Source organism: Phycodurus eques, chromosome 6 (genome assembly GCF_024500275.1).
Source record: "Phycodurus eques isolate BA_2022a chromosome 6, UOR_Pequ_1.1, whole genome shotgun sequence".
Classification (NCBI taxonomy): Eukaryota; Metazoa; Chordata; class Actinopteri; order Syngnathiformes; family Syngnathidae; genus Phycodurus; species Phycodurus eques.
The window spans coordinates 7760085-7784684 of record NC_084530.1 but is presented as its reverse complement, the minus strand read 5'-3'; the positions used below and the strand labels follow the sequence as shown (position 1 = coordinate 7784684).

At 40.8% G+C, this 24600-nt stretch overlaps 1 protein-coding gene across 6 annotated transcripts in view; it reads left to right on the top strand.

Moving 5' to 3' along the window:
• The window catches only part of LOC133404348 (E3 ubiquitin-protein ligase SMURF2-like), an 84440-nt gene that overhangs the window by 29321 nt on the left and 30519 nt on the right, over window positions 1–24600 (top strand). For 2 of the 6 annotated variants that reach the window (XM_061680140.1, XM_061680139.1), the window contains exons 2-8: window positions 3896–3934; window positions 5067–5175; window positions 11519–11652; window positions 19615–19680; window positions 19838–19922; window positions 20354–20437; window positions 22035–22246. In XM_061680140.1, coding sequence (XP_061536124.1) covers window positions 3896–3934; window positions 5067–5175; window positions 11519–11652; window positions 19615–19680; window positions 19838–19922; window positions 20354–20437; window positions 22035–22246 — 729 coding nt within the window. Of the gene's footprint in view, window positions 1–3895; window positions 3935–5066; window positions 5176–11518; window positions 11653–15819; window positions 15878–19578; window positions 19681–19837; window positions 19923–20353; window positions 20438–22034; window positions 22247–24600 lie in introns of those variants that run through there. The other 4 variants (XM_061680138.1, XM_061680137.1, XM_061680143.1 and 1 more) reach the window with 3 other exon arrangements.

Below are 24600 nucleotides of genomic sequence, written 5' to 3'. Positions count from 1 at the left end.
CACCTTTGAGTCAGGCTGGGTTGTTGTGGTGCCAGTTGTGCTGCCAGTATGAATGGTAGTCACATACAGTATAGTCTGCTACTAATATCAGGATACAAAGAAATTCAGTTGGAAAGTGATGCAACTTAACTCGAGGCTAATAACCCATTTAAACATAAGTGATGCTTTTTGTCGTTCATAAATGTCGCACCAAGACTGTAGGCCCCCATCTGCCGACAACATGGTGTCTGCTTGTCCCACAGCAAGCAGTCCTGGTGGCCTTCGACTTGGCCTGCACCCATGCTGTCGGCTTTGGCAATGTCTTCTTCTTCTAACAAGCTGATGGTTAGTGTTCACCCAGCTCGGCCCTAACCAGTATAATTTGATTCGTGTCAAGACGTATTCACGTGTCCCACATCCGTTGCAGTGTGATTCCGTCAGATTATTTCTGACTGTGTCATTTTGGGCATTGTCAAGGTCTCCTCATTGCAGCGGTGTAATCATGGGTTTGCTTCCCAAGCCTATATTTTTTTGGGGATGTGTCCCTCTCAACCATGGTACATCTATCCATCCATTATCTGAGCCGCTTATCCTCACAAGGGTCGCGGTAGCGATGGAGCCTATCCCAGCTATCTTCGGGCGAGAGGCTGAACTGGTTGCCAACCAATCGCAGGGAACATATAAACAAACAACCATTCACACTCACATTCACACCTATGGGGGAAAAAATATGCATTAAATATATTTTAATAATTGGTTACTATTTTTTGTTGAATACTCGGTATATGACAAAACCATGCCAAGACAACTTTTTCACTTTGGATACAATACCTATATTGCAGCCTTGAATATTGCCCGATACCGATATTGATCCAATATGATATCAGCACAAATCATACATATTTTAATTTTTATTGGCATGTAATGTTTAAAACCGCTTTGATCAAATTACATCATTCAAAAGGAACAATAGTCAGTAACAGTATGTATGAGAAAAAGTGACTTTTATTGTAAACCAATGGGTTACATAAATTATAACCTTAAACATAAGAATATAGGCTACTACAGTTGAATAAAATAAAAAAAATTAATAAAAAAAACGTAACCGCAATAAAAACAAATATCTCAAATGTCTATTTTAAAGTGCTAAATAATCACTATGTTTAACTTAAACATAAGCATATTGTACTATTAAACAGAATAAATTAGGGATGCACAATAATTATCGGACATATAATTATCGGGCTGATTTGAAGAATTATGACATTTATGAATCCCATAACATTTAAAAACAGCTTAGATAAAAAAAATCCAAGAATGAAAATGAAATTCCAATAACGCGAGATTTGCACTTTCCTGTTGGTACATCTGGGTGCACAAATCAAATGTTTTTTTATTGAATACAGCCAGTCATAAACGTGTATTGAGCTGAGACGACTAGGTGCACAAATCAATAGGCTTTACATGATCAGGATTGTTGGAGCCGATCAGCGAGTTTAACAAAAACAATAACAGATCACCGATCCGATCACAAGATTGAGCAGTGTATCTATTTAAATCTCTTGTTCATTTACTGTATATACTTGTGGACTGTATACTGAGTATCTTCAAAAGTATTCTCTATTCAAGTCATGTATTCTATTCAGTCAGGTCAAACCAACATTATGACAGAAATAATGGGTGCTAACTTACTATAATTAAATTACTTCACGCACACCGAAACTTGAGGACATGATTCGACATAACACCGGCATGTTTACATACAAACGTTACTGATAGCATTAGCTTGCTAGGCTACATAACGTTTTGTTTTTATCGATTGTTTTTACCTATCAAGCCGATCAGATCGGTGTAAAGTCTACAAATCAACCAAAGTTTCAAAGGAAGACATTTTGCTTGCCATTTGCAGCAAATGCTCTGCACGCATTCCATGAGGAGGGATCGAGGTTCAACACATCAAATCGTATCCGCCACTTAAAATGTCATCATCGCTACGATGGTGTTTTGAAAGCCTACGAAGACGCCTGCGTGGCTACTGCCCCAAAGTCAGCCACGAGAAAAGAACCGGGGCTTCTTCTAATACATATCTGTGCTTGTTCCCATTGCTGCTGCATTTGAAAAGTGCAAAAAGTTTGCCAGAGATGATCCGACGGCTAAAACAATATGTGATCTCATCATGGAAATGATGGCGCTGATCAACACTTTACAATCGTTCAGGACACTGGCTTTTGTTGGCTATTAAACCACTCTAAGCCACGGTTTGTACTTCCAAGTCGCCGCTATTTTTCGGATGTGTATTTGCTAGCAAAATACGACGTGATTGCCACACTCTTACATACACTGATAGAAGGAAATAAGGACATAAGTGTCAGCACTGATTTACAAACGTGTGATGATAGCCCTGTTAGCTTGCTAGGTCTGACCGTGCAATGGCACATCTATGAGGTGATCAGTGCTGATGTCAATTTCATAGGCCTGCATGTCTGTCTTGTGTGTGCTCATTTGTATGCACACACCATTTTCTTATGGCTGAAGTTTACGTTTGATAGGACATTGAAAACCAAGTATTTATTTGTAAATGTTTCATTCTAAAAACATGTTTTTGAAATGTATTTTATTAGTGATGTCATATTTGGTTAGGACAAATCTTTGAGTATTTCTTGCCTCCAGATGTGCACAAGCTACAGTAAACTTTAAATTAAAAACTATGAATCTTTTCGGTTATCGTATCGGTATCGGTCTTGAGAAGCAGGAAGTTATTGGTATCAACTTGAAAAAAAAATATCATGCATCCCTAGAATAAATATAAAATCATAGACCTAAAAATTCATCCGACGGATTACCAGCATCCCGGCGGAGTACTTTAAGACATAGTTCTGTGTCCTAAGACGCAGATTCATCTTCCTTTTTGCGTCCCTGCTAATTTTTGTGCGTTTCAGACACGGGACACACATCAAACGAGATCCCTGGACCTGGAGCAATGTTTTTGTTTCTTAAAGTACACACATCAGCTTTGTAAACATTTTGATGTTGCTCTACTTAACAGAAAACCTAGCAATTTCCTACTACTACCATATCCACTCCTAAAAGTCAACACACCGTGCAAGAGAACATGCATCTCTTCTCTACCACGTCTATTAGCCCACCTGCTCACAGTCCGACATGTTTTGAACGAAGCAGGATCACCAGTTTAATTTACTCACAAATGCATGTGAAAGTTGCGTGATACCTGGCAAAAACCTACAGTGCTTTAACTATATATGTATATTGTATAAGGGGCTGATGTAGGGGGAATCTCTGGGATCCAAAACCATCCAATTAGGCATACTCACTGTATTTTTGGGTGGGGTTTTGAATCAGAGATGGAACTTCAGAAAGTAGACCAATGTATACAAGAATTGAATGGTGTCTCAAAAAGGTATGCACACTTATTACACTTTTTAGGCAATGTTTATTAAAATGTAGTACAATCTATGAACAATTCCTTTGTCAAGGCCTGCTTTCAAACTCATGTCCTTTCTCATTCTCGTGTACTGCTAATAACCTGCAGGAGTAGAATTGCACACATCCAAAAATGTCCTCTTTTTATTTTTTTAATTTTTGCTGTTTAAAAGTTTGAGTAGCATTTTTAATCCTCGTAACTGGAGTTTTGGAGAAAAAATATGTCAGTTAAGATAACCAACTTCCTGTATTTGCTACTGTTTGTTTAAAGCAAAAATAGATGACATTCTAATGCATTTAATGATTAGCTCTTTCATTTATTTTTTTTAATATAGCATAAATATTAAATTTATATCCACATTGTAAGCATCTAAGCTGTCTTTAAAGAGGAGCAAGCAGTGATATGGTCTCCTTGTGTATTTATATTTAGGTTTACCATTCACTTAAATATTTTTTCTTTGTTCTTCTCTTGCAGTCCTGTGTGCTAAGAACCTGGCAAAGAAAGACTTCTTTCGTAAGTAAAATCCGTTTTGATGTGTTGCTATTCTTGTCCCACACATCCCTTGTGTATTTGAGTAGGTCTTGTCAGTGAAGGCAAGGGGGGCTATATTTTGAAGTCCCTCGCTAGATTAGGGAATTTTGGATTGTTTGAAACAAAAAAAAATTCTGTATAAGGAAACCTTACTGCTACTGCTGTCAGTATTCTGCTTTAGGCTTTGTTTTTAAGTAATCAGCACAGACGACGATTCTCTGCTGTGCAGTTGGCATTCGTTTGGGAGAATATGTATTTACTTTAATTGAAATTCGAAAAACTAAATCTAAACGTATTTGCCGGTTGTGGGTTTGCTAACTGTTGTGAATTGGAACTGTACCTTGTCATTCAGCCAGCATGCATGTTCTCCTTTAAACTTAAGTCATGTCATTCAAACCATAACGTGTTAATTTCCTTTTTACCTTCACAAACACACAATCTATGAGAGGGAAGCCCCTATGAAGTTGCAGTTTGGCCTGCATTGTATCTGTGCCCAGAGTTGTACGCTGTAAAGCCTTGAGAAGTGACAAGGGACTATATAAATCTTGCACAGTTATAAATGGATCCCTGATCAGATTTCTACTCAAATGTCATCTGGTGGAAAGATCTGATTTCTGTTGTAGTAGCTGCAGTATAAGTATTTTGATGCCTACACTTCTAGCCTTTCCAGGATTCAGGTAGGACTTTTTGTTAGCAGTTGGTTGCCATGTAGTGCTTTCCTTAATTGGATCAAGATTAACAGTGGGTATTTTAGCTTTCTATTCAAATATATTACCTGCGTGTATCTGTTAGACTAAAAACATAGGAGAACACAGGTCCAATTGTTTCTGTCAGAATAAATTTTACAACTTTAAAATACTTTTTTTTTTTTTTTTTTTTTTAGGTGGGGGGGGGATTTCGTTTGTTCAGACAAAACAAAAGAAATCCCAAAGAACCTATATATATATATATATATATATATATATATATATATAAAAGACACGATGGATGTTCTAGACATGCAAAATACTTGTAATGTTTATTTGTGCGAATGTTCCAATAGAAAGTTGTATAATTGTTCATTTGCTTAACATCTTTACATGGGTCTGACTCCTCTGTTGGTTGTGCTCAACAGGGTTACCCGATCCCTTTGCCAAAGTGGTGGTTGACGGTTCTGGACAGTGCCACTCTACCGATACTGTGAGGAATACATTGGACCCGAAATGGAATCAACATTATGATCTGTAAGTAGACCTGAATGCTACTTATGCTTCATGAGGACACACACTACTGCAATGGACTGTGACAACAAGCCTTAAAATTGAATGTGGGCTTGTTGTATTGTTGCTGCTATGCAAGTGTTTCAGGAATGGAGATTGTTATATTCTCTTTTCTGAAAGCTGTGTAACACATGAGCAAAACATCCTAAAGAGTGAGATTTTGGACTACGCATATATTATGTTGTGCACAATCTGTTTTTATATGACATCTCACCAGGAAACGTTACTCACAGTGGTGAGTAACTTTGGTTTGCTTCCTTCAATAACAAATTTTGTCCATGTTGTGGAAACACAATTAATACTCATTCATTTTCTGTACTGCTTATCCTCACTTGAGTCACGGGCATGCTGGAGCCTATCCCAGCTGACTTTGGGTGAGAGCTGGGGTACACCCTAAACTGGCCGCCAGCCAAACGCAGGGCAAACAAACAAACAAACAACCATTCGCACTCACTTCACACCTATGGGCAATTTAGAGTCTTCAATTAACCTACCATGCATGTTTTGGGGATGTGGGAGGAAACCGGAGTACCCGCAGAAAACCCACACAGGCACAGGGAGAACATGCAACTCTACACAGGCGAGGCTGGATTTGAACCTGGGTCCTCAGAACTATGAGGCAGATGTCCTCACCAGTTGTCCACTGTGCGCCCAATAATAATGATAATGATATTAATAATGAACTAATTCGGATGATTTTAGAGCTTTGGATTCCCACTCTGCATGTACACTGATCAGATTCACCAATATCACGTTCGATCCCCGCACGACAACTTGGTCGTGGCATGAGCAGGCCTAAGTATAGACGGACTTTCTGGACAACAAGATCTTGCACTTGCACGAAAATGAAAATGCATCACTGAAAATAGAGCCCTCATTACCAAAATGTCTCATGCTCCGGGTGGAAGCCAAAGGACACACCCTAGCTGCGACAACACCACCCAGGTTGGCGCTGACTGGTCTGCCATACACACGCAGTGAACCTTGCACTTGTCCGAATATCAAGATGCGCACCGGCGTACGTTGCGCAATCTACAAGTATAGAGCCTGACATATTATTTTAATGTTATCTAGAATTACACCCAAGCCTCCTGGACAGTTTTAACGAACTTAACTATTCAATCGGTGGTTTCTTTCTTTCAGTGGAACATGCAAACTTCACACAGGCGAGGCCGGATTTGAACCTGGGTCCTCAGAACTGTGAGGCAGACGTGCTAACCAGTTGGCCGCCGTGCCGCTATAATTAATACTTTTTAAAGAAAAATGTCCTCTGTGAACAGAAGTTTGTCCAGACTTTAATTTTACTCCTTCGTCACGGACAGTATCTCTCCACATAAAATCTCCTCCCTCTTTTACATAATTCTCTTCCCCCTTTTTGAAGCGTCACCCTCTTAGCGGAGCATGCTCCCCGCCAGCGACCCCTGGCCTCTTCCTCTGCTTCAGGATATGGCTAACATACCACAGAAAGCAGATGAGAGCGTGAGCTTTGTGTGGGTTTCCAATGTGCCACACCCCCATAGCCAGATTCCAGATTCAGGAGTGTTGCTATTCTGCCCTTCCCTTATGGTCACGTGCATCAGCAGCAGGCACCTAAATCTCGTGTGTGTGTGTGTGTCTGTGTGTGTAATGAGACATCTACACCCAGAATGTTATCAGAGTGAGACACTCAGGACTGGTCGCTGTATATAATAACAGTCCCCTCCAAAAGTATTGGAACGGCAAGGTCAATTCATTTGTTTTTGTTGTTGACTGGAAACGTTTGGGTTTCAGATCAAAAGATGACTATGAGACAAAATTTTACAATTCCCGCTTTTATTTAATGGTATTTACATCTAGATGTGTTAAATAACTCAAGACAAAGCACCTTTTGTTTGAATCCACCCACTTTTCAAGTGGGCAAAAGTATTGGAACACATGTTATTGAATTAACTTAAAGTGAATAACATGTAATATTTGGTGGCATAACCCTTACTTGGAATAACTGTGTCAAGCCTGCGACCCACTGACTTCACCAGATTGTTGCATTCTTCATTTAAAATGCTTTTCCAGGCCTTTACTGCAGCCTCTTTCAGTTCTTGTTTATTTCTGGGTGTTTCTCCCTTCAGTCTCCTCTTCACGAGGTAAAATGCATGCCCGATTGGGTTAAGGTCCAGTGATTGACTTGGCCAGCCTAAGACCTTCCAATTTTCCCCCCTGATGAAGTCCTTTGTTGTGTTGGCAGTGTGTTTTGGGTCATTGTCGTGTTGCGTGATGAAACTTCTCCCAATTAGTTTGGATTTATTTTTCTGTAAATTGCCAGACAAAATGGTTTAGTAGACTTCAAAATTCATTCTGCTGCTAACATCATGAGTTAGTACATCAATAAAGACTAGTGAGCCCGTTAGAGAAGCAGCCATGGAAGCGCAAGCCATGACATTACCTCCACCATGCTTCTCAAATGAGCTTGTGTGTTTTGGATCATAAGCAGATCCTTTATTTTGCCATACTTTGGCCTTTCCATCACTTTGGTATAAGTTAATCTTGGTCTCATCACTCCATAAAATGTTTGTGGCTCATCTCTGTACTGTGCAAAATCCAATCTGGCCTTGTGATTCTTTTTGCTGATGAGTGGTTTGCATCTTGTGGTATGGCCTGTATATTTCTTCTCGAAGTCGTCTTCAAACAGTGGATTGTGATACCATCACCCCTGCCCTGTGGAGGTTGGCAGTGATGTCCCTGACTGTTGTCTTTGGGTGTTTCTTCACAGCTCTCACAATGTTTCTTCAATTGCTATTGATACCCTTGGCCGACCTGTTAGATGTCTGTTGCGCAGTACACCAGTAGTTTATTTATTTTTCAGGACATTCCAAATTGTTGTATTGGCTATGTCCAATGTTTGTGCAATAGCTCTGATTGTTTTTCGCTCTTCTTTCAGCTTCAAAATGGTTTGCTTTTCTCCCATAGATGGCTCTCTGGTCTTCATGTTTGCTTAACAGCGAATGCAGTTGTTACAGGTGAAACCCCATGCCAAAAACAAGCACCATCTGTTTAAGGAATCAATCTAAAAGGCAACACCTGAGCAACTAGAAAAACCCATCAGTCACATGTTCCAATACTTTCGCTCATTTGAAAAGTGGGTGGCTTCAAACAAAAGGTGCTCTGTCCTGACTTGTTTAACACATCTAGATGTAGATAACATGAAATAAAAGCTGGAATTCTAAACTTTTGTCTGAAACCCAAATGTCTTCAGTATACAACAAAAACAGAGGAATTTATCTGGCCATTCCAATACTTTTGGAGGTGACTGTATATTTATAGGATTGACTGGGAAAAAAGGTTGCTCTGTCCCTGGAAACCGCACCAGGAAAATTCCGGACAGCAAAAAACAGGTGGTTAACATAAAGTATTGCTTTAAAAGCATGTGGTATATACTGTATGATTCGATGTGTTGTTTACTATGGATAAACACGTCGTTTTAGAAAATGCCAGCTTATGAGAACAGTCAATGGAAAACTCCTATTGATGAGCTAGCATTAGATAACGTGAGGGATTTACCTTCAAATAACGAATATTCACACACAAATGTTGTAATGACACATGCAGAAAGGTAATATAATGTTCACAAGCATATATTCTTTTTCAGAGAATAATTAGTTATATTCAAGTTCTATAACAACTTTCTTCTTCTGTTCTTTTTTAGCCAAATGTTAGAAGGTACTGTAGCTCCATGCATTGCACCACAATGAGCCATCATAAGAGGCCAGGATGCACACACCAGGAACTGCAGATAGTCATTGCATTGTATAAAAATACAAACGCTTTTTTCCACCTCACTGTCTGATATGGAATCAGACTAAAATGTTCCAGTTTTAGGTCAATTAGGATTACCAACATTTAAAGTTGCTAAATGCCAGAATATTGATTATATATTAATTATTATTTTTTTAAGACAAATATATATAATAGACAATACAACAGTAACCCCAGGCGTGCCAATGTTTTTAGCCATGGCTGGATTTATTTTTATTTTTTTTTATTTCAAATTTTTAACGTTATTTTACTTGTTACGAATTTTCAGGTTGTTCTTTTAAGTTATTTAAATTTAAGTTTTGATAGATAAATACAAAGTTTCGAAATCAATGAATAATCATGTTTATTAATTGTGATTTAAATAATCAAAATAATGAATTTATTTTTTTTTTTTCTTTTTTTTTTCCCCCCCATAATCGCCCAGCCCTAAGTCCACCTCTGCGATGGCTCATTTTCGGCTTGGGTTGTGGCACTGCCATGAATATCTGTGCTGCGGGACAGGCAATCGGACTCATACTTCCGCAGAGATCAGGGTGGAGGGCTATAACTACAACTGCGAACAAGTTCAGAAACTATGCGCAGTAAGTCCAAATGTCGTTGGCCATAAACAAAGGCAAAAAACATTTTGTAAATGGGGCATGGTAATAATTGCAGCTCTTGTCAGAATAAAAAAAGTAGTATATTATTCTTTGAGTGGTTGTGATACCAATCTGAAAGTTGAGATTCGGCGTTTTTTTTTTTTTTTTACTTTTTTCGACAGACTCTAATGCCAACTCGAGTCACCACCGATTCATAAACAGCCCTACTTTATATAGAAATGTGAGATATAAAACAATTTATAAACAGTTGGCTATATCCTGGAATGTCACCTCTCTGGCAGGGAAGGAGCCTGAGCTGGTGTGTGAGGTCAAGAAGTTCCGACTAGATATAGTCTCGCTCGCCTCCACGCATGGCTTGGGCTCTGGTACCAGTCCTCTTGAGAGGGGTTGGACTCTCTTCTTCCACTCTGGAGTTGCCCATGGTGAGAGGCGCTGAGCAGGTGTGGCTATACTTATTGCTTATTGAAGGAGCACTGCGGTTTTCGTCCTAGCCATGGAACAGTGGACCAGCTCTACACCCTCGGCAGGGTCCTTGAGGGTGCATGAGAGTTCGCCCCACCAGTCTACATGTGTTTTGTGGACTTGGAGAAGGCATTCAACAGTGTCCCTCAGGGTGTCCTGTGGCGGGTGCTTTGGGAGTATGGGGTGCCCAAACCCCTGATACGGACTGTTCGGTCTCTGTATGAGCAGTGTCAGAGTTTGGTCCGCATTTCCGGCAGTAAGCCGAACTCGTTTCCGGTGAGATTTGTAATCCGCCAAGGCTGCACTTTGTCAGCGATTCTGTTCATAACTTTTTTGGACAGAATTTCTAGGTGCAGCCGAGGCGTCGTGGGTGTCTGGTTTGGTGGCCTCACTATTGCATCTCTGCATTTTGCAGATGATGATGTTCTGTGATCTCCAACTCTCACTGGAGTGGTTCACAGCAGAGTGTGAAGCGGCTGGGATGAGAATCACCACCTCCAAATCTGAGACCAAGGTCTTCAGTCGGAAAAGGGTGGAGTGCCCTCTCCAGGTCGGGGATGAGATCCTGCACCGAGTGGAGGAGTTCAAGTATCTTGGGGACTTGTTCACGAGTGAGGGAAGAATGGAACGGGAGATCGACAGGCGAATCGGTGCAGCGTCTGCAGTGATGCAGACTTTGTATCGGTCCGTTGTGGTGAAGAATGAGCTAAGCCGAAAGGCAAAGCTCTCGATTTACCAGTCGATCTACGTTTCTACCTTCACCTATGCTCACGAGCTGTGGGTCGTGACCGAAAGAACAAGATCCTGGATGCAAGTGACTGAACTGAGTTTCCTCCGTAGGGTGCCCGGGCTCTCCCTTAGAGAGAGGGTGAGAAGCTCGGTCATCCGGGAGAAGAAGGGGAACCGGAGCGTGTGTTCCAACTACAGGGGGATCACACTCCTCAGCCTCCCTGCTAAGGTCTATTCAGGGGTGCTGGAGAGGAGGGTCCGTCGGGAAGTCGAAACTCAGATTTATGACAATTTCTTAAATGCTGAGATTTAGTGTTCATAATAAGCATTTGTCCTTTTTGAAGCAGTTTTCATAGGTGAACACCTTACCTTGCCAGATGTTATATCACAAATGGCTGCTATGCAGCAATTCTGTGCGTTTGTGGGTCAACCCATTTGTTATAGTGTATTTGAGTGTAAACTCTGGGAGGATAAATCAGCAAAACCATACATTTTCACATACTTTAAAATCTTGCTCTCTTGTATTACTCAGCCTGATAGTCTATATTGTAAATCCAGCATACTGTATGTTCTCACTCTTAAAAGAGATGAAACATTTTTTGTTGTAACATTTTGAGTATGAGTACACGGACACTTCATTGCCAAAAATGTTCTTTGGACTTTGCAATGTATAACAAATAATTTTTAATTTCTGACCTAAGAATGTTTTTTTTTTTTTTTTTTCCCAGATATATTGGAAAGGCAGATTCGATCACCATCAGTGTTTGGAACCACAAAAAGATACACAAAAAGCAGGGAGCTGGTTTTCTGGGTTGCGTCCGCCTCCTCTCAAACGCCATCAACAGACTTAAAGACACCGGTTGTAAGTTTTTGTTTGACTTTGGAAAATTGAGAATCCATTACCTATTTTTGTCTATTGATTGTATCCCATTGGGTCCCATACCAAGCAAATAAGTCCCAGATGTGTATATTGCTGGCTGGGTGGGGACTAGCTACATTGGCGGGCCCTGCAGGTTGGTGGGGGGCGTCTCGCTCTCCCGGGGGTGGGTGTGGGAGGGGGAAGGGGGCTTGATTGACTGGTGGGGTGGCATAAACATCGCAGTCTTTTCACTTGACTATAGTTTACGGTAAAATTAGAGGAAAAAAGTGTACTTGTGCGGCAGTGCAGGTTTAAACAAGTTTTTTGGACAAGTAGATTATGGACACAATTGGTTTCAAGATGATTTGGTAAAATGAGAAACGGTGCACTTTAATGTACTTAAATTACATTTTGTTTGCTTTGTATACAATAAGTTTCTAAAAGTTTCCCTTTCTTAGTTGAGTCACAATCACTGTATCTTGATATGGTTATTCTTGGAAAATTATAGCAAGTTATTCTGTGATTCCCACACCTACTGCCGATATAGTATTAATATTCAGATTAGTGGTGTCATGGTACCAAAATTCTGACTTCTCTACTATGCCTGCATAAAGTACCTCGATACCGGTACTGAAACGATACCACAGCAACAGTATAAAACATCAGTAAAAGCAGTGGAATTAAAACTGACAATACTTCAATATTATTTTTTATTAATTCAAAACATTATGATAAACTTAAATTATGAAATGGAATCGCCCATTCTTAATATTAGTCATTTTTAAATAATTGAGCTCAATGCCAGGATTACCATATATATTATGATGAATATGTGTATGTTTGTAGGTATATACAATTGTACATCTGTGTACAGTAGATGGGTAATATATACAGTGTAGCGTATACGGGTTAAATAAAAATGAAATTAGGAGAAAAGACGGAGCTGGACGCGACGCCTGTGCTACTTCCGGTTTAGCGTAATATTAAATTACCCTGTTATAAATCAAGCTATTTTAGCTATTAAGAGGGGCACCACGTCACTTTTTATGTGGATAGAATTTAGGAGAAGCGACGAGAAACCTCAGTCTCCTTAATCTGAAGGTTGCTACACTTTAGGAAACTTTGATAAGAGTTCTAGACGTCGAGAGGTTTCGTTCCTCGAACCCAAACACACAACAAAACAATGCAAGTATTGAATTTTATGGAATTTTTTTAATGCTCTAACATGGGGAATATACAGGGAAAGAACACAGAAAAACACAAAACAAACAAAGTACAGACAACATTACCAAAGGAAACTGACTTGTGATGTGAAATTGATAGAATGGTACCCCATACTCCCGAAGCAGCCCCCACAGGACTCCCCGAGGGAACGCCTTCTCCAAGTCCACACAACACATGTAGGTTGGGCAAAACTCCCATGCACCATCGAGGACCCTGCCGAGGGTGTAGAGTTGGTCCACTGTTCCACAGCCAGGACGAAAATCACACTGCTCCTCCTGAATCTAAGATTCGACTTCCCGACGGACCACCACCCCAGTTTGCCAATCAGGAGGCACTGTCCCCGATGTCCATGTGATGTTGCAGAGACGTGTCAACCAGGACAGCCCTACAACATCAAAAGCCTTTAGGAACTCCGGGCGAATCTCCTCCACCCATGGGGCCTTGCCACTGAGAAGCTTTTTAACCACTTTGGTGACCTCAACGCCAGAGATAGGAGACCCCGCCTCAGAGACCCCATCCGGAAGTCTTTCTCTATGGCCTCACCGAACTCCTCCCACGCCAGAGTTTTTGTTTCAGCGACCACCGACGATGCATTTTCGCTTGGCCAGCCGGAAACCATCAGCTGCCTCAGGAGTCCTCCCGGGCCTTTATGGCATCCCTCACCTTTGGTGTCCACCAACGTGTTCGGGGATTGCTGCCACAACAGGCATCTACCACCTGACGGCCAGCAGTGGAGGCGCGGAACATTGTCCACTCGGACTCAATGTCCCCCGCCTCCCCAGGAACATGAGCAAAGTTCTGTTGGAGGTGGGAAACTCCTTCTGATAGGGGATTCCGCCAGATGTTCCCAGCAGACCCTCACAATACGGTCAGGTCAGACCACCATCGGAGCGAACTCACCACTAGGTGGTGATCAGTTGACAGCTCCGCCCCTCTCTTCACCAGAGTGTCCAAGACATGTCTGACCACAAAGTTGATCATCGAAATGCGACCTAGGGTGTCGTGGTGCCAAGTGCATGTGTGGACACCCTTATGCTTGAACAATATGTTTGTTATGGACAATCTGTGATGAGCACAGAAGTCCAATAACAGAACACCGCTCAGGCTCTGAACGAGAGGGGCGTTCCTCGTCATTGCCCACGTGAGCATTGAAGTCCCCCAGCAGAACGATTGAGTGCCCAGTGCAAGCGCTCTCCAGCACCCCTTCCAAGGACTCCAAAAAGGGTGGGTATGCTGAACTGCTGTTTGGTGCATAGGCACAAACAACAGTCAGGACCCGTCCCCCCACCCGAAGGTGGTGGAAGGCTACCCTATTGTCCACCGGGGTGAACCCCAACGTACATGGCAGTAAGTATTCCCACACCTGCTCGGTGTCTCTCAACATGGGCAACTCCAGAGTGGAAGAGAGTCCAATCCCTCTCAAGAGGACTGGTACCAAAGCCGAAGCCTTGTGTGGAGGCGAGCCCAACTATATCTAGTTGGAACTTCTCGACCTCCCACACCAGCTCGGGCTCCTTTCCTGACAGAGAGGTGACATTCCATGTCCCCTAGAGCCAGCTTCTGTCGCAGGGGATTGAATCGTTAAGGTCCCTGCCTTTGGCCACCGCCCACTTCACACTCCACCCGACCCCTATGGCCCCTGCCACAGCTGGTGAGCCCATAGGAAGGGGGACCCACGTTACCCTTTCGAGCTGTGGCCCGCGTCCGGGGAAGGGAAACCTACATTCATTTATATTACTCATCATTGGGGTCTTTTAGCCGTGTTTTGTCTGGTCCCTCACCTAGGACTTGTTTGCTCTGGGTGACCCTACCAGGGGCGTGAAGCCCCAGGAAACGTGGCTCCTAGGATCATTGGAACACACAAACTCCTCCGCCACGATAAAGTGACAGCTCCCGGAGGGGCCTTCCTAATCCATAGTGTTCAATATGACATCGGTCCACCGTTTGCAGTTTTAACAGTTATGGCTCTTCCGGGAAGGCTTTCCACAAGGTTTAGGAGTGTGTTTATGGGAATTTTTGACCATTCTTCCAGAAGCGCATCTGTGAGGTCACACACTGATGTTGGATGAGAAGGCCTGGCTCTCAGTCTCCGCTCTAATTCATACCAAAGGTGTTCCATCGCAATAAGGTCAGGACTCTGTGCATGGCTGTCTCGTTCTTTCGGACCTGACTCATGTTAACCATGTTTTTATGGACCTTGTTTTGTGCATTTAATGTTGGAAGAGGAAGGGGCCAGCTTTATGTTCCCCCAACGTTAGGAACATGGAATTGTCCACAATCGATTGGTATGGTGAAGCTTTCAGAGTTCCTTTCACTGGAACTAGGGGCCTTAGCCCTGCTCTTGAAGAAGAACCCCACACCATAATCCCCCCTCCACCGAACTTTACACTTGGTCAGACAAGTACTGTTCTCCTGGCAACCGCCAAACCCAGAGTCATCCATCCGATTTGCAGAAGAAGTGTAATTCGTCACTTCAGAGAACACGTCTGCACTTTTCTACAGTCCAGTGGCGTGGTACTTTACACCACTGCATCTGACACTTTGCATTGCATTCGGTTAAATCTGGCTTGGATGCATTTGCTCAGCCATGGAAACCCATTCCATGAAGCTCTCTGTACACTGTTCTTAAGCTAGTCTGAAGGTCATATGAAGTTCGGAGGTCTGTACCGATTGACTCGGCAGAAAGTTGGCAACCTCTTTGCACTATGCGCCACAGCATCCGCTGACCCCACTCCATCAGTTTATGTGGCCTACCACTTCGCAGCTGAGTTGCTGTCATTCACAAATGCTTCCACGTTCTTATAATACAGCTGACAGTCGACTGTGGGATATTTAGGAGTGAGGAAATTTCATGACTGGACTTGTTGCACAGGTGGCATACTATCACAGTTCCACGCTGGAATTCACTGAGCTCCTGAGAGCTTCGAGTCTGCATGCCTCGGTGATTGATTTGATATACCTGTGACCATGGAAGTGATTGGAACACCTGATTCAGATTGGATGGGTGAGCGAATACTTTGGCCAATATTGTGTACGTACTTTAGTTAACTCATACTTAATACTGTGTATTTCAAGCTTTCAAAGTTTTTTCTTCAAGTTTTTAGTGTGCCGTATTCTTGTATTTGACAGCATTTGATTTCTCCCATTGCAAATAATACACTGTGCACCCACTCAGTGCAGTGCTTTTATTCATTGTGTAAGAAGCCACGACACTCAAAAAGTGGACCATTTTGCTCCATTTGGACAGTAAGTGGTTTTCCTTTTGCATTTCTGTGGATTTTTATTATTTTCGAACTGCCCGATTTCTGGAGTGTTCTCCGATAATGGGTGTAGCCTGTATCTGGGTTGGAGCGCTCCAAGCTGGGCTTCCGTACGGCGCGCACCCGTTCTGTGTCGTCTCATGCTATCGATGCTATCAATATCCTGCTGGTAACATTGACTCTGGTGTGCATCAAATGCAGAGTTTGCATCACAGCACAGGAAAACCCACTACGTATAACGCTGACTTTTGTTAACATAGTCTCGTAAGTTGCAGACTTTATGTCCCAGTGGCTAACGCTAACGCATACTAACTTGTCTCTAGGAACTAATTGGCAGTTTGAAGCCATTTGATTCTCCAGGGTTCCCACACAGTGGCGCGCACACAACTTCTCGGAAGACACTCAGTCATTGGCTGACTGTTGGCTTTTTGGGCACTGGCCTTTAAGAGACTGTATGAATTGAGCGCCGTAGCTATATTACTACCGGTACTAAAAAAAAAAAAAAAAAGTGCTGTTTTTGACGTCAAAATACCAGGGTACAGTACTAGTATCGGTACTTGGTGCAACACTAATTCAGATATACAGTATGTTTACTCAATATGTATTTAATTACGTTGCCGATAGTTATGAATGATAACATCAGGTACTTCTTTGATTTTCTAAATATTGAGAGTCTGGTTTGTTTTTAATCGTTATAAAAACGGGTCTTTTTTTAACACAACTTAAAAAGTTGTGATGACTGTGACTGCTGCAACAAACAGATACAGTAATACTACAAGGAAACTGTGTTAAAATCAGTAATTCCTTATGCCTGCATCAGACTACAAGACAAATTTGGTCTTTCCCGATTTCACTATGTCAGACTACTTCCTTCAAATCTTGCCATTTCTCAGGCAGACAGTGGCAACACTACATGACATTTATTCCGATAGCACCGTATCCCGTCTTTTACGATCACTGGGCTTTAGCTTGTCAAATCAAACACTGTCGGAGAGGTGGATGCAGAAAACGTGTCACCGGTCAACGTGACTGGATACAGACTGTACCATGGCGGCGACGACGACAACATTGCGCCGCGCCAATGTACTGTTTCTTTCGGTGTGTGTATGTGAGTGAGTGCTGGGGGACAAAATGAGGAAAAACATGTGGTGTTCGTCACTGGTGCTCGGGAGAGAACGTTCATTCAAGGATTGCTTGAGGTATGTTCACATACTTTTAATACGATAAGGCTCGCAAGCAGTCAACAAAACGTTATGTAGACTAGCAAACTAGTGCTAGCACATACGGTTGTACGTAAACATGTCTGCTTCCCGTCGAATCATGCTCTTAAGCTTCGGTAGACATTGGTTTGTGCTCGTGAATAAATGGTGACAACAGCACGCATGTTGACAACGGCAAGCACGGGAGGCAATGCGCCGGTCACAATACGCAATCCCATTGGTCAATGTCAAGAGAGTCGGAGAGTTATCGTTGATATGTCACATTACACGGAAGATATCCCAAAAAAATCAAACTTGCTAGACATTTCATTTTGGCGTCGTAGGGCCAATTGTTGGTCGTGGATTATGTCACACTACAAGAATTTTTGTCGTTCCAGACAAATTATTTTTGGCCGACCTGGGGAATTGGCTGCTATAGCTAATCGGGCCAATATCGGGGCTCAAATCCTGTAGTCTGATCTAGGCATTACTTGGAAATTATTCATTATTTGTAAATAGTTATACCACATTCATAGATATAAAAAATAATGTCTTATTCTAAAATGAGATATGAACTATTGAAGTGAGCCTTCAGCAGTAGGTGTCATGTTGGAGCTTTGCAATCAAGCGACTGACTTGTGGATACAGAATGATGTTAAATGGGAAGAGTATGACCCTGTAAGGAGAGCAGGGACTTCATTCTTCAGTCAAGGTTTGAGTGTACTGTACAATGCTGCCATGGAAGTTACTAACAAAAATAAAAAAATAAATAAATAAATCACTTCCATTTGCACTACACCATGGGCCATTTATCTCTAAAGGAGAGCAGCAAAACACAAAGTCAAAGCAGGACAAAACTGTTGGCATACAATTGTGATGTTACAATTTCAAGAAAGTTAACTGTCCAGGCTTCCCTGAATTAATGCAGTGGAGGTTTAAGAGCCTCTTAGTCTTATGGCATTTTTGTTTAATTAAGTCCAGATTGTAATCTTCCAAAGGTAGAGCACGATTGCTGCTGCCACAAATCTGTTTTATGACCATGCTTGTTGAATACGATACTGTCACCTATCCAGTACCAAAGGACATGCAAATTAGATTTGCACACAATTCTCTGAAACGGATACAATAGTCTCCTGTCTGGCTCCAGACTGGCCACATTATTGTATAGCCAGCATTCTAGACACTATACTTAATCAGAGCCACAGGAAGCTTGAACAATTACAAGACACCAGTTTGCACATAAATCCTTTGTCCTTGTCCAGTGTGCAGCAGACGTGAACCACAGTGATTCTGTGGTCTGACCAAGATGCAAACATACATAGACAAGTAAAAGCACACACACGACATTACTGGAATCTCCATGATTCCTAGAGGGTTTATTCCTAGCCATAGCTCACTTGTCATCCAACTCAAACACAAGATTGGACAAAACTGTTTCAGTTTTTACACAAACAGACCTTCAAACCCAAATGGGGTTGTCCTGGATTTCAAGAAATCTATTTGGCAGTACACTGAGCTACTTTTCCTATTGCATTGTAGATGCAAACCTCAACATACTCTGCCTCACTTCGGAGCACACAAACACCCCCCCATTAGATTGCTTTTCAAACTGTGACTGTGAGACTGCTGATTTGTATTATATTCCATACAGAAGAAAATACAGAGGAGCATAACATTAATGCACACATACAAAAACATAGCCACACCTTCACTGAAGTTTTCATTAACATCCACACACACGCACACACGTACGGTACGTCTGCACATTGTTCATAGCATTTAGGAGCTAAATGATGTGGTGAGCACTTGTGGTTTAGAACTATAAATGTACTGTCTCACTGGTGGCTTCTTATTGAGGGAGAAAATGTATGTTTAGTCTAGGCTTGTGTAAAGTACAGATGCTCAAACACTTCTTGGAACAAGCTGTAGATTTATTTAAGTGTTTATCTCACACACACACACAAAATCATGCATGTTAAGGAAAGGCATAATAATACAATGATGTACTGTTCCCTGAGGGGTGATTCTTCTTCCAACTCATTTTGTTCGATTATGAGATTTATCCAAATATAACTTATTATTCAGTGGTTTTATATTACTGTTAAGTACGCCGGTCAAGCTCTTAAGTAAGGTATTACCTTTGAATTTAATATGAATTATTTCCCTTTCTGTTGCATTACTTTTCTTGTTAAAACTATTTACTTTTACCCATTACATACTAATGAAATTATGTGACATTTGGATAGGTGCTGAATTAATGGGACTCCTTTTACCCCTCGCAGATCAGAGACTGGACCTCAATAAGCTTGGCCCCAACGACAATGATACAGTCAGAGGGCAGATAGTTGGTAAGGAAACACGCTTATGATAAATCTGTACATTTTCTTGTTTTTCCTCCCAATATTATGCGTTTGCATTGATGGCATTGTGTGTAACCTAGCTATACGCTATAAAATGGAGGGAATGTGTAACATGTATATCTGCCATCTTCCTTGTCTTGTATAGTAAGTCTTCAGTCAAGAGACCGCATAGGTACCGGAGGGCCAGTAGTGGATTGCAGTCGTCTCTTTGACAACGACTTACCTGATGGGTAAGAAGGCTGTGTTCTCTGTACCTTTGTTTATGAGTTATGTATTAGCATTTGCTAAGTATATTAGGAAATTGGAAAGAAGTATTTTCATTCATTGATGTGTTGAAGAGTACCTCTTTGTCCTTATTCTCAACTTTTTTTCTACAGCTAGATTTTCATTTCGGAAATGTTTTCCATCTTACAATCAGTGTGTCGTAACATTATTAGAAATTGCCTCATTATGTACAGTATTCTTCAAGAAGTTCATCAAAAAGAACTTCTAACTTGCCGCAGTTACCGTTTCTAAGTCCAGCTCTTCCCAGATTATTTTCTTAAATTTTATAATGCTTTATTGAAGGAAATACAATGTAGAACACAAACCGTATTTTTTATTTTTTTCCAATATTTTCTATGCAACAAAAAATAACTGTTTTAATTTGCATGTAAACCAGATGGGAAGAGAGAAGAACAGCCTCTGGAAGAATACAGTACCTGAACCACATCACGCGCACCACACAGTGGGAGAGACCCACCAGGTACACATGCTTCTTTTGTGCTGTATATTGAGCCACTTGGAACGAAATGAAAATTATATAATTATTTTTAGATACTTTACATCATTAACCCAGTGAGGAAAAAATAATGGAATATTAATACTTAGTATGTCAACAAACATCTTATCTGTCATGCTGATATGAAAAGCAATAATTTAACTGACTTAAAATTGCCCCTTACAATATCGGAAATAAGTGAACTTCCTTTAACTCCACCCCAGCCTACTACAACACACACACATGCACACCAATACCCAAATAAGTTAGCCAGCCAGTCAGATAGCAAGGTTCCACTTGGCCCATTTTCCTGCCGGAATGACTGTTGCCTTCCTTCTTGACTCATATCAGTGGAACTGTCAGGGAGTAAGCAAACAAAGTATCTACCTCAGCTGCACTTTCTACACTGTTCTAGTAGCCACCAAAAAGCAAGGTAAGTTGTTCCATGGAAAAGAAAAATGTGAATAGTGAACAAAATAGAGGATGTTGTGTTTGGGAGATTCAGTGATTTTAATGGAGGATGAGTGATGAAATGGTTGGAAGTATTGAAAGGCAATTGCGTAATGTAATCAAGTTTTGTTACCACACTTATTTGTATTTTATTAAGTAAAATTTGTTTTCTTTTCATATCATATTTTTCTTTGTCCTTTTTAATGAGCAGATTGTTCTGTTGGTTAGTGTGATGCTGTGGTAGAAAATGAGGCAGCGTGTAGTGAGAAAGGAAGAGGAAATGGGAGGAGGAAACCGTGAGTAGGAGGTGGGTTGACAGACGGGGTCCGAGGTTTTCGATAACCCAGGCGTCAGTTGCTGCGGACAGCCAGACAGTGGTCAGACTTGTTGCACACACAAGTGTCAGTAAGCCAGCCAGTCTGTGTTTGTGTTTGCTTATCAGATATCTGCTGTCGACATCCTGCTCTTAAGTAGCGCAAAAACGCACTAAAAATTCCGTATTGTGAGAACCTTCTATTTAGCACTAGTATGCCTTAAATCCTCATAACCATGAAGTGCACTTTGTCTTCTGAGGGATGATAATGCAGTAATTAAATGCTTTGTGTGTTTGTCTAGACACCAGTACAAGAAAAAATGCATGCATTTCTAAGCGCACATTAGCACATCTTTGTACCATCATTGCAAGTACACCTGCACAGTGGTGCCTTGAGATGCAATTTTAATTTGTTCCATGACCATGCTCTTATCTCCAAACAAACACTAAAACATATTTCACCATTCAAATGAATGGAAACGTTTGGGCTTGCAATTCGAAGCTAAAACTTGGCCGAGCAACAGCTCATATCTCGAAAAACTCATAAGTCACATCACTCGTATTGCAATGCACCATTGTAATGTATATTTGTTAAAACTTATATTTGACCATTAACTTAATCCTAACTCTACACAACCAATTAAAAATTACACTACAAATACTTTACATTTGTCAGCCTACCTCAAAGTCATATCAAGTGTTGTTTTTGTTCTGAGGTCATTTATTTTTTATTTTTTTATAAGTGGAGCATATGTAGAAAATAGTCATGAAAGCATAAGTGAAAATAAAAACAGTAATACATTTGTTGGTCCCTTCCAGGCCAGCTTCAGAGTACTCCAGCCCATCTGGACGTCCTTTGAGTTGTGTGGTGGATGAGAACACACCGGTGATGACACCCATCAACGGGGCGGAGGCCAGTGGCCCACCGGGAGAGCAGCGACTCCAAGAGAGACGTGTGCGATCACAACGGCACCGCAACTACATGAGTCGAACGCACCTGCACACGCCTCCAGACCTGCCCGAGGGTTATGGTGAGAGACAGCAGACACACACACACACACACACACACAATCGTCTCTGTTATAATTACTAAATAGTATGGAATTCTTTGCCCCATTCAAAAAAATAAACAGAAACCAGCCACAGCATTATGACCACTAAATTACCTCCTTTAGCTCTGCAACAGAGTTGAAATATTAGAAATACTTTTCCGTATGAGTTGGTATTCTTTGATAAATACATCTCTGATGGTCTTGATCAAAACTGAACATAATTATTTTGTAACGGCAGAATTTTTGATAGTTCTGAGTAGGGCGCCACTAAGTTTTATGTACAGGGAGTCCCCCAGAGATGCACAGAATGTGAGTGAATATTGCGTGTGAGCACACAATTTCCCAAATCGCTAACAAAGCTTGAGAAATTGCTTTGTAACCTTTTTGGAAAGATTTTAGAACAGTACATTTCTGTGTAAAAGTTGAGTCACTGTTTGAGTTGTAGTATTATTTCAGTCAGTTTTTTTTTTCTTAAACAGTACACAAACAAGCAGTATGTTTATAGCATTAACCACACACAAAAAAAAGTGCACTTTGTTACAGTGTAAGCCAAAGTATGCAAAAAAGGTTATTGTATTGTCACAGTCAGCCAAGCCCATATAATATATAATGTAATGTGCACCCATGTATAATACGCACCCCCAAAGTTGACCTCAAAATTCTGAAAAACCCTTCTACCTATGTATAATGCGTTTTTACAATGCATGATTTTGCTTCTACCCATATGGTCCAAACATTAAGTATTATCTGTATTTTTAAGAATTATTCTGAAGTTAAGCTCTTTATTTGAACACGTAATACTTTTTTAATTTACTTGCTCTTATTTTGAAATTCACAGCCCTACTTTTATTTAGTAAATTAGAAAACACACAGTTGTGCTCATGTTTGATTACCCAGGCAGAATTTGTAAGATGGGTACAATTCTTTAAAGAAAACATGAAGGGCCAGGCAAAACACATTTAATTTTATTTTAATAGGATTAAAATTAAACGGTCAAGCATGGAAAAAAAAAAAGCATTATCATAAAACAAAACATAACCATCAAGAAATTAATGATGGTTGTTGTTCAGTCATCATATTTATAAAAAAATAAATACAATTTCACAAATTTTGCCAGGGTATGTAAACCTATGAGCACAACTGTACATATGTGCAGTCATACGTAATTTTTTTATGTTTAAAGTGCTTTTATTTTAAATTTAAAAAACACTGAAATCATAAATAACTTTAATCGCCTCATTGTAGTATTACATATACACAACAAATTGATGGTGTAGAACCATCAAGGATGGTCAGAAGAAATGGACAGCACCCGAGTTAAATATATGAGTGGCAAAGGGTGTGAATACTTATGGCTGTGTGATATTTCAGTTTTTCTTTTATAATGAATCTGCAAAAATGTCAACAATTTTGTAGAAAGCTGGGATAGGCACGCCCGCGACCCTAGTGAGGATAAGTGGTGCAGAAAATGGATGGATGGATGTTCTGTCAATATGGGGTGCTGTGTGTACATTAATGGGGGAAAAAATGAACTTAAATGATTTTAGCAAATGGCTGCAATATAACACAGAGTAAAAAATTTAAGGGGGTCTGAATACTTTCCGTACCCACTGTACATCTCACGGCGCCCTTCTGATATCCGTTAAATCTGCTCCGTCAAAACGAGGTTCCACTGTATATCCTTTTTAAGAGCAATTACTTTAATTCTTAATATTGAACATTGACATTGAAATGTAGAACAATAAATAAAATATCCTCGATAAATAAAAATTATAAATAAAATGGACTCCAACTCTGTTCATAAATATTGAAAACCAATAATAATATTAGTCATTCGAACTGCTTTAAGTGCTAGAGGACTCTGCATCTTTTTGCACAATTGTAATAAAAAAATGTACTGGCATTACCAGATAACTAGCAACCCTTTACTGCTTTTGTTTTGTCAATGTCTTTATGTCTCAAAAGTGTTCTGTCAATTGACTGTCTGTTGTCGTACTAGAGCGGCTCCAACTCCACATTCATCTGGCTTTAATCCAAAATGTTGCCACATCGTCGCAGTGGCGTTAGACTTTGGAACTATATCCATGTATGCCGCTCAACCTTCTGTATTTGTAAAGCAACAGTCGTCCGAAAACTTAGGTTCGAGTACGTTAGCGCTTGCATTTCAAACGCACGCACACACAGGCACGCACATGAGCATGGCTATCTCTGCTTGGTTTAGAGACCATGATGGGTTTCATGTGTGTCTACTTTCAAAGTCACTGAGATTTTTTTTTCACTGTTGCTTTGATAATTTTACACTTGAGACTTTGTGAGTCCCAGGATGCACGTCT